The sequence below is a fragment of the Pelobates fuscus genome, chromosome 13, assembly GCF_036172605.1.
Source record: "Pelobates fuscus isolate aPelFus1 chromosome 13, aPelFus1.pri, whole genome shotgun sequence".
NCBI classification, from domain to species: domain Eukaryota; kingdom Metazoa; phylum Chordata; class Amphibia; order Anura; family Pelobatidae; genus Pelobates; species Pelobates fuscus.
In genome coordinates, this window is record NC_086329.1 from 25,679,073 (window position 1) to 25,690,292 (window position 11,220).

Sequence of the window (11,220 nt, forward strand, 5' to 3'; positions counted from 1 at the left end):
TGTGGGTGATTTAATTTCTGTATTGTTTTGTTTTTTTTAATCAAAGGAACCCACAGGTCAGGTTATGTGTCCTTGCATTGCTGTACAGTATTCTCACGGGGGTGGAGAGGGATTGGCTGAGAGATACAGCGCCAGCAGACCCTGATGGTTTATTGTAAATAAGGAAACTGCGTTTTTTAGTTAGTTTGCTCACGTAACGTTTTATTCTATGCATACATTCCATACAATCTGTGCTGATATGATTCTACTTGTCACATGAGGCTTTTGTACCCCTTTTGCTTTGAAACTTATCCTGTTTTGTGAAATTAAAGGACCACTCCATATACAATTACATCAACACCTTCAACTTGCTGTGAAGTACCTTCTGTGTATGGAACATCCCATTTTAATAGCGTTTTATAATTTAAAGAACCCCGTCCTGTCTGTCAAGCAAACAGCCACAGAGTTTTTTTTATTTTTTTCTTCCTTCCATTCACTCCACTGAGCTACTGGAAGTGGCAGGCGTCCTCTGCTATAACGCGCCTTCCTTCTCCCATGAGTCACTGTGATTGCGTGCAGTAGAATGTAGAGTGCGGGGAGAGGCCGGAATGGAGATGGCATTAGAAATGTATTGAATACAAGGGAGATTTAAAGGGACACTATAGGCACTAAGAAGTGGTCTGGGTGCAATGTCCCTGTCCCCCTTAGTCCTGCAATGTAAATCATTGCAGTTTTTAGAGAAATTACATGACCAAGACTGTCTGTCTCTAGTGGCTGTCAATCAGACCATCGGGTGAGTAAGATTATTTATTTATTTTTCTTTCTTTCAACTCTTTATGTATTGCAAGGACCAGAGGTCACTATAGTGTTAGGAATATAAAGTTGTGTTCTTAACATGATCGCATCCCTTTAATGAAGCAGTTTAGGTGTATAGATTGTCTCTACAGTCTCCCTGATCCATTCTCTGCCATTTAGGAGTTAAATTGACCGCCTTCAGCGAAACACAGCCTGTTTGGGTATATTTCAGTATGGCTAGCAGGAAGTGTGTAATCGCTGCCTGCTCAGAGCAATACTTCCAGTAGGGGTAGGGCTATTGAAAGCCAGGGGACCATTATTTAGTTTTAAGCTGTTCAAAAATGGTTTGAGTGGATGGGAAGACTGCACTAGAGGACTCTAGGCACAATAGCCAATTCAAAGAGAGGGGTACACAATAAGGATGTGGAATGTTCTGCCTGAAGGGGTGTTTTTTTCAGTCTATACAGATGTTTAAACAGCAATTGGATAAGTGTGTTTGTGTGTTTTTTTGTTTTTGTAGGAAAAAAATAAGGGCATTTTTCATTATATTACATTGTTCAAATTTGCATTTAAACTTGTTTCTGTGGATTTGCGATCAATATTTGCTACATTGTACTAAGGTGCACTTTAAGCAGATCATTAAAGGGAAGTTTTGTGGGTGTGTAACAATGGAGAGTTGGTTACAATAGAAACACAAGCTGCAGATTCATGCTAAGGAACCTAGGATACTTCTTGAATTTCTAACGCTTACTAAACATTAGAGATCATTGGAAACTAATGCTTTTGATGTCCCCAGCTGTGAATAAAGGGCATGAATTGAAAAGCAGTGATCAGGTTTCATTGTCCTATACTATGTTTAACAGGTTTGAACCACGGTGTGTGACTAGCACACAGAGCCTTACAGAACCACCGTGTGTGACTAGCATGACATCGCAAACACACAGACTTCAGATTGAGACACATTAGCCCCGCGCTGAGCCTCTGTTGCCCAGATTAGCCCCGCGCTGGGCCTTTGTTGCCCAGATTAGCCCCGCGGAGGGCCTCTGTTGCCCAGATTAGCCCCGCGCTGGGCCTCTGTTGCCCAGATTAGCCCCGCGCTGGGCCTCTGTTGCCCAGATTAGCCCCGCGCTGGGAATACTTTAGAATATAATTTCTAGGTACGATACTATAACCATTTCAGCTCATTGAAGTGGTTATGACGTGTGGTGTCCCCAGTTTCATTCGTGCAAAAACAGCCAAACTGAAAGACTTGTGAAATGTTAATTTGCTTAATATTTGCCCCTGTATTGCTTACAATTCACGCTTTACTCCCTAACTGTCAATGGGTTTTACATTTTCTATGGTTCCTGATGTGGTAGAATACTTTACAAATGTACAGCTGAAACACCCAACAGGAAACACGCTGTTTATTACAGCCCCAAGCTATATATAGACAAAGAAACCAGTACAATGATTTACTGATAAGAATAAATACTAGCTGAGTAATCTTTACAGTTACAGTAAAGGAACCTGGCAAAGCTGGTTTAGGCTGTAGGGGTTACAGGAAATACTATATGATGGTAAACAATTATTAATGGAAAATTGACATTTCTTTATTATTGGTGAAACGAAGATTATATGTAATCTAGCCTCATTGTGAATTATTTTACATTGAATACATTTCAGTTGGTAATTCTCACTTATCTGCACTTTTAAAGGTCTGAAATTGTGTGCGCCAAGGTTACATATGATGTCCAGATTTGTGAACGCACACTATCGGTTGATTACGTGCGTAGTTTCTGGTCTGATAAAATGTGCTCTCAGTCTATCACTTCCTGCTATGGTATAAAAGTGAAACTCTGCCTTAGTTCTGCCATCAAACAGGCTGGGCAGGGGGCTTCTGGATTTATTGTTAAACCGATCGGATAAGGTTTTACAATGACTTTGGTCACAGGACCTGCGCGATCCAGGCATCAGAACCAATTCAACTCATTAAAGTGGTTATGGTGTCTAGAGTGTCCCTTTTAAATGCTGTTGGGAAAAAGATATCTTCCTGCATGATGCATTATAGAAGCCTGTGATATCCCACTGCACATGCACAAGAGGATCTTTGGAGGGCCTAGTGGGACCACCTGTAGACTCCTGTTTTGTAATCTAACCCTTGCAATAGAATGCAAAAATGGTGCAGATTCCGGCAACCTCACCTGAGAAGAGTTTGTTTGGAAGATAGTGCACCAAGCGTAAGCAGTGTCCTGTTTGCTGCAAAGGAACACTAGAGCATTAGGTATGCAAATCCCTATCCCCCGTTATATCTCTATCCTCTCCCCACCCCCTATAAAATAAGTTTCACTCCCCCTTTTCCTGAGCCAAGGAAGCCACTCACCAATCCAGTACTCCTCATACACTGATATTGGGGCACTGATGCGCATGCGCGTCGATTCCTGTGCATGCATCCAGTGCTTCTCATTGAAAAGCATTGAATCTGATGCTTCCCTAGGAGCTCCTGCTTTAGTGATCGTTTTACTTGATCAGTGCAGCCCAAGTGCTAGTTGCTGTTAGAAAGATAAGCCACTATTAAAAAAAGAAGGAAAAAAAAACACTGCAGGGTTAAATGACAGGATCACTGCATCCAGACCACTATATTGAGATAAAGTGGTCTGGGTGACTTTAGTGATTTCTTTAAGCAATGACTTGATAACCCAACCTTGAAATGTAAAGAACCAAGTTAGAAATAAAATGTATGCAGCTAAGCTATTGTTATCCATACATTCTGCATGCCGGTGCATTGCGGGCTCAACGGGGACCTCTGTTGCAGTTCAGCTGTCAACGTTCTACAGAAGGACAACAGCTGGTCTGCAACTTCCAGAGACTTTTGCTGTGCGACCTCTCTGCATATTAGAGCAATAAGTGATAACATCACAGCTAGAAGTGATTTTATATTACAGCTGTATTAGAACAATAAAAGTAAAACTACACAACATGAGGGATGATCAGACAATGCGAGAGAATGTATAAATTCACACCAAATAACAGACTGCAGATGAACCTATATACACTGTACCCGACATGTCCCTTTTTAAATAAACCTCATTGAAATCTAAACTGAACTTATTGTTACAGACGAAGTTGACCTGGGGCCCGTACCTCTGGTTCTACATGCTACGAGCGGCCACTTCGACCCTTTCAGGTATTTTTCTTTCTTTCTTTGATTTCTAGTTTAAACATAAGTCATTTAGATAAAACTGCAACTTGGGGAAATTAAACAAATGTAGAATGTAGCTCTAAATATTTTGCACATTTGAATTTTTATCCTTGTTTGTATATATTAAACACTATTTAAAACCAAGCTTTTGTAATCTGCAAAACAAGTTTTTCCAATCAATAGACTGGTAGAGATCTGCTTTCCGGATATCTCCAAATATACTGGCTAATGAGCAGTAACAACAAATCTATGTCTTGCTCCAAGGCTCAGATGGAACAGTAATGGAACTGGGCTATTCAAACGTTTAACCCCTTAAGGACCAAACTTCTGGAATAAAAGGGAATCGTGACATGTCAGACATGTCGTGTCCTTAAGGGGTTAAAATGTATAGAGCACCAATAAAATACAAAAAGGAGAAAATGAAATTTGATAGTCCTATTTCAAGATTGCATGATGAGCTATATAAAAATATTGACATAGACTTATCAATTCTTATGATCAGATGATGTTTTTCTGATTATTTTCTAGCATTTAAAATATGGGAATACACTGATCAGCCACAACATTTAAAACCACCTGCCTAATATCTTGTATATCCCCCTCGTGTCCTGTGGTATCTGGCAGACATTAGCAGCAGATAATTTAAGTCCTGCAAGTTGCGGGGTGGGGCCTTCATTGATCGGATTTGTTCCAGCACATACCACCGATGCTCAATCGGATTGAGATCAGGGACATTTGGAGGCCAAGTGTTGCACCTTGAACTCTTTGTTGTGTTCCTTAAACATTCCTGAACAATTGTTTCCGTGTGGAATGGTGCATTATCCTGCTGAAAGAGGTCAGTGCTATCAGAGAACACCATTGCCATGAAAAGGGTGTATGTGGCCAGCAACAACTTCTAGGTAGGTGGTCAGTGTCAAAGTAACATCCACATGAATGCGAGGACTAAAGGTTTCCCAGCAGAACATTGCCCACACTGTGTCCACTAGCCTGCCTTCTTCCCATACTGCATCCTGCTGCCATCTCTTTCCCAGGTTAAGGCACACATGCAGCTGGCCATCCACCTGTTCTAAAAAAATAAATACAAAAATAATCTGATTCATTAGACCAGTCAACCTTCTTCCATTTCTCCATGGTCCAGTTCTGAAGCTCATGTCCCCATTGAAGGTGCTTTTGGCAGTTGACAGGAGTCACGATTGGCACTCTGAACGGTCTACGGTTAGTCAGCCCGATATGCAGCAAACTACAATGCACTGTGTGCTGTGACACCTATCTATGATGGCCAACATTACATTTCTCAGCAAGTTCAGCTACAGTAGCTCTTCTTTGTGATCGGACTAGATGGGCTAGTATTCGCTCCCCACTTTCATCAATGAGCCTTGAGCACCCATGACCGTTACACCGGTTCACTGGTTGTCCTTTCTTAACCTACTTTTGGTAGGTACCCACTGCACACCGGGAACACTCCACAAGACTTGCCATTTTGGAGATGTTTTGATGCACTATTTGGCCCTTGTCAAAGTCACTTATATCCATTTTTTTCTCTGCCAACATATTAGATTCAAGAACTGGCGCACGAACCACCAACCAAAAACAAACCGCCTCTGTGACCTTCCCCCCTCCCCCCTCCTGCACCACCCTGGGGTACCCCCACCGAGGGAATCCACCCACCCCAACAAACACTGGCCCATTCGAAGGTCAACAACTAAAAACACAACCAAAAGCAAAAGAGTATTGTATATTGGTAGGGTACCCTAATCCCCATCCCTCTTTCTTTCTGTACCCACCTCCCCCCCCCCCGAACCCTAGCCCATATGTTCAAACGGATGGTACGAAAGGAGACGAGATGAACAGGCTCACAAACTAAGCCTCACCCAGGCTAACACAGACTGACCTCCTACTCAAAGTGTAAGACTTCAACACAAGCAACTGTATGTATATCATTTTATATGTAACCATCTGATACACCTACTTCTTTCTTCTGTACCCCAACCCCATTCAAAAGAAAAATACAAAACCTTTCAAAATAAAGAATTTATACAAAAAAAAAAATCAAGAACTGGCCGTTCACTTGCAGCCTAATATATCCCACCCCATTGACAGGTGTCATTGTAACGATATAATCAATGTTATTCACTTCACCCTGTGTTGTGGCTGATCAGTGTATAGGATGAGTGAAATACATATTTTAAAAAGATGGGTTATTTTTCCCAGATACTTAAATGTAAGCAACTTGTGGAATACCAATATTGGGCATGGCCTTCAAGTAATAATTGCCTGTCTTTTCAGTTTGTGACTTTTTAGGTGAGAAGATAGCATCAGTTCTGGGCGTTAGTACACCTAAATACCAGTATGCCATTGATGAATATTACCGGATGCAAAAAGAGGTTAGTGATCTTTGCTATAATGACTGTCTTGTTCGTGGGCCTGTCTTTGTGTTTGAACAATAGGCCTTTGTCATTTGGAGCACTTCAGGACATTGTGGGTTTTTATTTTTTTATACATAAATGCAAACTATAAATCTGTACATGTTTTTGTTATTCTGAAAACACTTTCTCTGATAGATCCATGAACTAATTTTCCCACATTTCCTCTGTTTACATTGCTTTAATTACAACGGAGGATTCTGGATATGAATGTCCAAGTGAAGCTTACAATGGCTTTAAATCCTGTACCCATTTTATACGAGCTATTTGTGTGCTCTTTTAAAATGGCTGTGTAAACAAATCCTATGTTAGTGGGTGTATTTCCGGGGAATATATTCCTGTACAAACTTAGATTCTGATTGGGAATTTTCAGCCTGTGGTTGGTTCAGAGCGATGAGTTCATTATACCTTGCCCAAAACGCTTACCTGTAAACCCTCCAAGAACACATAGCAAGGATTGCATTCAGCCTTCTACAGCTCTGAGTCTGCGTATTCACGGCACTTGAGGCACATGCTGTGTACAACAGCACAGTAGTGTTGTGTATCATTTTTGTAAAAAAGATCAGTTTGAGTATATTCTTATTTCCTGTTCTATGGATGGCTGTGTTGTAAAGACATTTATTGTAGTGTTCTTTTAGATGTATCATTTTACAATTACATAAAAAAAAAAAAAAAAAAAAAATATGTATGGAATACTATATGGACTATAGTATAGGATCACCTGACATTTACACCAACAGGGTCTTTTATGAACTCGCATTCTAAATACATTGATATGTAGTTGGTCCCCACCATTGCAGCTAGAACAGCTTCCACTCTACTGTTAAGGCATTCCCACAAGCGTTTTCGGCGGGACTTTTTGCCCATTAATCCAGTAGAGCATTTGTGTGGTCAGCCGAGAATATCTGGCTCGAACTTTTTGTTCCAGTTCATCCCAAAGGTCGTCGATGGGTTTGAGGCATTGTACTTGGTGATATGAGGCTGCTCGGACATAAAAACCCATTCCATTTGTGCTGATAATAATGCCAGTGAAAGTTTGGAGCTTTTCAGCTATGGTATCAGCAGAGCGTTGGTGATTTTTACGCACCATGCGCCTTGGCACTCTGCGACCCCGCTCTGTGACTTTACGTGGTCTTTCACTTTGTGGCTGAGTTGCTGCTGTTCCTAAACGCTTCCACTTTCCAATAATACCCCTTACAGTTGACCGTGGATGATGTAGCAGGGATGACATTTCAGTAAATGACTTATTGCAAAGCTGGCAGCCTATCACAGTACCACGCTTGAATTCACTGAGCTTTTCAGAACAACCAATTCGTTTTCACAAGTCCTTGTAAATTCAGAAACCCCTGAATTCAATTATTAAGCGGTGTGTCCCAATACTTTTGTCCGTATAGTGTAGCTATATGCAATTCTTTTATTTAAACAATGAAGTAATTTGTTATTTTATCCAGGAGCCATTTCTAAGTGATTGATTGTGATCTGTATATACAGGTGGAAGAGGAGGAGGTAGAGAATGAAATGTCTGAAAAGGCCGAGCAGCAGTTCCAGGAGCAGCGAATTCATAAGCAAGACGACGGTGATGCTCAGACGCAGCAGCCAGAGGCATCCAGCTCGTTTGTAAACATTAGTTTTGTGATGGAAGGAGAGGACGCGGTTAGTACATCAAAGAAACAGGAACTGGCAGCTGTCCCTACCTAGGAAACATTGCCTTAAACGCTGAGATTGAATAAAATACCGCTCCTGCCAAATTTTGCATGGTGCCTTCCTAAACGACAAGCGCACCTGAGGTACAGGTGCTGTTAAGAATGATAAATCTGAATATAACAGAACCAACTGGGTTCTAGAACTCTTAAAGGGCGATATATTTCGCAATCCCCTTGTATAGCACTTGTTATTGTCACCTGCTTTGAGTTCTCAAAACATGTCTCTTGGTTATAGTGCCTTGAGCCTTCTGGTGCCAAACTTTCATTCAGTGGTACACCATTTTTAACTTTTAACACTAAACGAGGGTCCCTGGCCCCTGCTGGAGATTGCACATTTCCTTCTAGCCATACGAGCAATGAGGACTGTGATAGGCTGGAAGCAGTCAGCTAAAACTCTCAGCCAATCACCGTCGCCCATTGCTGCTCAGACTTTCGGTGCCTGGAGCCTGTCGTTTAGTAATAAACCATTCAAAATGTTTTAGCACTGAATACAAGGTCTGTGCCAGGGGGCTCAATAAACTATAACCACTTTGAGATGAAGCAAGTCTAGTGCCTAGACAGCCCCGTTAATTTGGTTAAAACAGGTTGTTTGTTTTTCTTTGTGTATGTGTAAACCATTTTAATATACCAACAGACTGTTGATAAATGGAACAGTAAGAATTTATCTTAATTAAGCAAGAAATATTCAAACTTTTAGCAGTTCCAGAAATGACACAGATGTTTTTTTTTTTCTTTTCTGTATATACCATATATGACACTATTAAATTATTACATTCTAAAGAATGAGGCTATTCGTTCTGGTCTTAATTGGGATAGAAACTGCATACGTGGCCTTGTTCTGTACTTCCTGCGTTTTCTTCTGACTGTTCATAAAAAATTAGATTAAATTTCTAACACCAGTGGGCATAAGTCTAAAATCTCTTGGACACTTTAATTTTTAAAGAACTTTATATATTTTCAAATGCATATATGGAAAATAAGTAAAACAAAGAGAGACCTTTAAAATACGCAATGGGGACACAGTAATGGGTGGGGGGATGCCAGAGCACATGTGGCACCATAACCACTACAGTGCACTCTAGTGATTATGGCACCTTTTAGGGTTCCTTTAAAAACCCCAACATTTTGAAGGCTAGGTCCACAAATATGACCATCAGGGCTTTATAATAAGTGTCTTATACTAAGTTAATCTGCATTGATTTTATTTATTTAAATAAAGCATATTTGATATGTGGATAATCTTGCTCTTTGGCCTTCAGACGTTTTGGGCCATATTCTGATTTTATGCCATTCCTTAGCTACTTACTGACTGTGCTGCACAGAACAAGAACAAGAGAAATCTCAATGTATCCATCCTGGTAGAATATTTTATAAATAAATCCCCATGGGGGGGATGGAAACATTTGTAGTTCTACCTGCAGACAGACACATGAGATGTAAATCTGACCTGGATTATTTGCATACTATGAAACACCATGAGAAACCTTGAACAGAGATAATTGAATTCACGCTGCTGCTTTATATTAAACATACAAAGAGTGGAGAGCAGAATCAATGAAAATGTATGTATACTTACGGTAATATATTACCCATGGCAGCATTTACCTATGGGTTAGCTCCTTCCTGCAGCTGATAGGACAGGGAGTTAATTGCCATGAATACCCCATTCCTAAATCCTCAGCCTTGTTGCAAGCCAAGGGGAAGAACAAATAAATGGTGAGATCTTATTTCTGCCATTAAAGCGTATTGAATACATTTTCTTATTCAGCATTTAACCTGTGTGTAATACCCAGGCTGTGATCACCACCGGGAGCTAATACTGAACTTAAGCTGAGGATTTAGGGAAGGGGGTTGTGTTTATACAGCTTACTTGGTTTCCTGTTCTGTTTGAGGCATGAGCTAACCCAGAGATAAATGGTGAGCCAGGAAATCCATAACATGGCTAATGGAAAAAAATAACTGCATGCCTCTCAGCTAATGTAATAAAGGACAAGAGGATTCAACCCTTACTTGCCATTCCCTGCAGTCCCTAATTGTCTGGGTTGATTGCAGCTATGGTCCGGCTACAATAAGAGCCTGTTATATGGTGCGGGTGTGAAACAGAACAAGCTATTCATATAGCCATCTCCTAACATAACCCCCTGGGCATGAATGCTATCTTATTCTTTGTGTGCAGGCTTTCCTTTTCCTCACTGTAGTGTTTGCAGTAGGGACAGAATGTGCTTTGTCCATCTGCATTCATTCAGCTTGTGTCTGCAAGCCCTAAAAGCAGATTGGAAAGCGTTAAAATTATTAAAAAATAAAAAAGCTAAAGATTTCCTTTGCTTTGACGTTTATTCTTGTACTTGATGGTATATAGCGGTGGTTCCCAAACCAGTCTTCAAGGCACCCTCTACCCGTCCAGAACTTAAGGATGTCCTCCCACCTCCTCCCTAAAACCAGCTTATACACAACTGGGTAATCCCTAAATCCTGGACTGGTAGGGGTTGCAGTGAGGACTGGTTTAGAAACCACTAGTATATAGCAAGGGTAGGCAACCTTCTGCACTCAATATGTTGTGATCTACATCTCTCATAATGCTCTTACAGCCATAATGCAGGCAAAGCATCAAGGGAGACGGAGTCCCTACCCCTGATATAGAATTGAGTATATTGAGAGAATATTCTATTATGGTTAGTTAGCCTTGTGTTTTAGAGTACAGGTTCACATAATTGAATCTGAAATTATATATTCTGAGCATAGTCCAGCATTCTAACTCCAACAATATTTAAATCTGGTATGAGTTGGTATGGTAGTGTAAAAGTATAAACGTCCTCTCTGCCAGACCTCCCCTCGTGCACTGTAGTTGTTATGGTACTTGTAGTGTTCCTTCAATTTTGAACATGTTTAGACATTCGGTTATCTGTAGATTGATTCTTAACCCAATTTTTAGGGCAAATTTAATGTCCAAGTTTTGTCAGTATACCCATTGGTTGAAATTGGAAATCCTGTATCCTGGAGTATTGGTGTGCCCTGAGGACAGCGTTGGGAACCAGTGAGAAATGGTAATATGCTAAAATTGTCAAGAATTTTTTTTCTGTATTCTTTTAGAAGACTTATTTCTATCTGTCGTATCCCCAGTGAGCATTGATGGTAAACT

At 40.6% G+C, this 11,220-nt stretch overlaps 1 protein-coding gene across 1 annotated transcript in view; it reads left to right on the plus strand.

Annotated features, from left to right (window-relative positions):
* SRP54 (signal recognition particle 54) overlaps window positions 1-8,864 on the plus strand; it is a 46,225-nt gene extending 37,361 nt beyond the window's left edge. Inside the window, exons 16-17 of the mRNA XM_063439173.1 lie at window positions 6,242-6,339; window positions 7,870-8,864. Of these exons, the coding sequence (XP_063295243.1) occupies window positions 6,242-6,339; window positions 7,870-8,076 (305 nt within the window). The 3' untranslated portion in view covers window positions 8,077-8,864. The remainder of the gene's footprint in view (window positions 1-6,241; window positions 6,340-7,869) is intronic.
* Window positions 8,865-11,220: the final 2,356 nt, after the last annotated feature.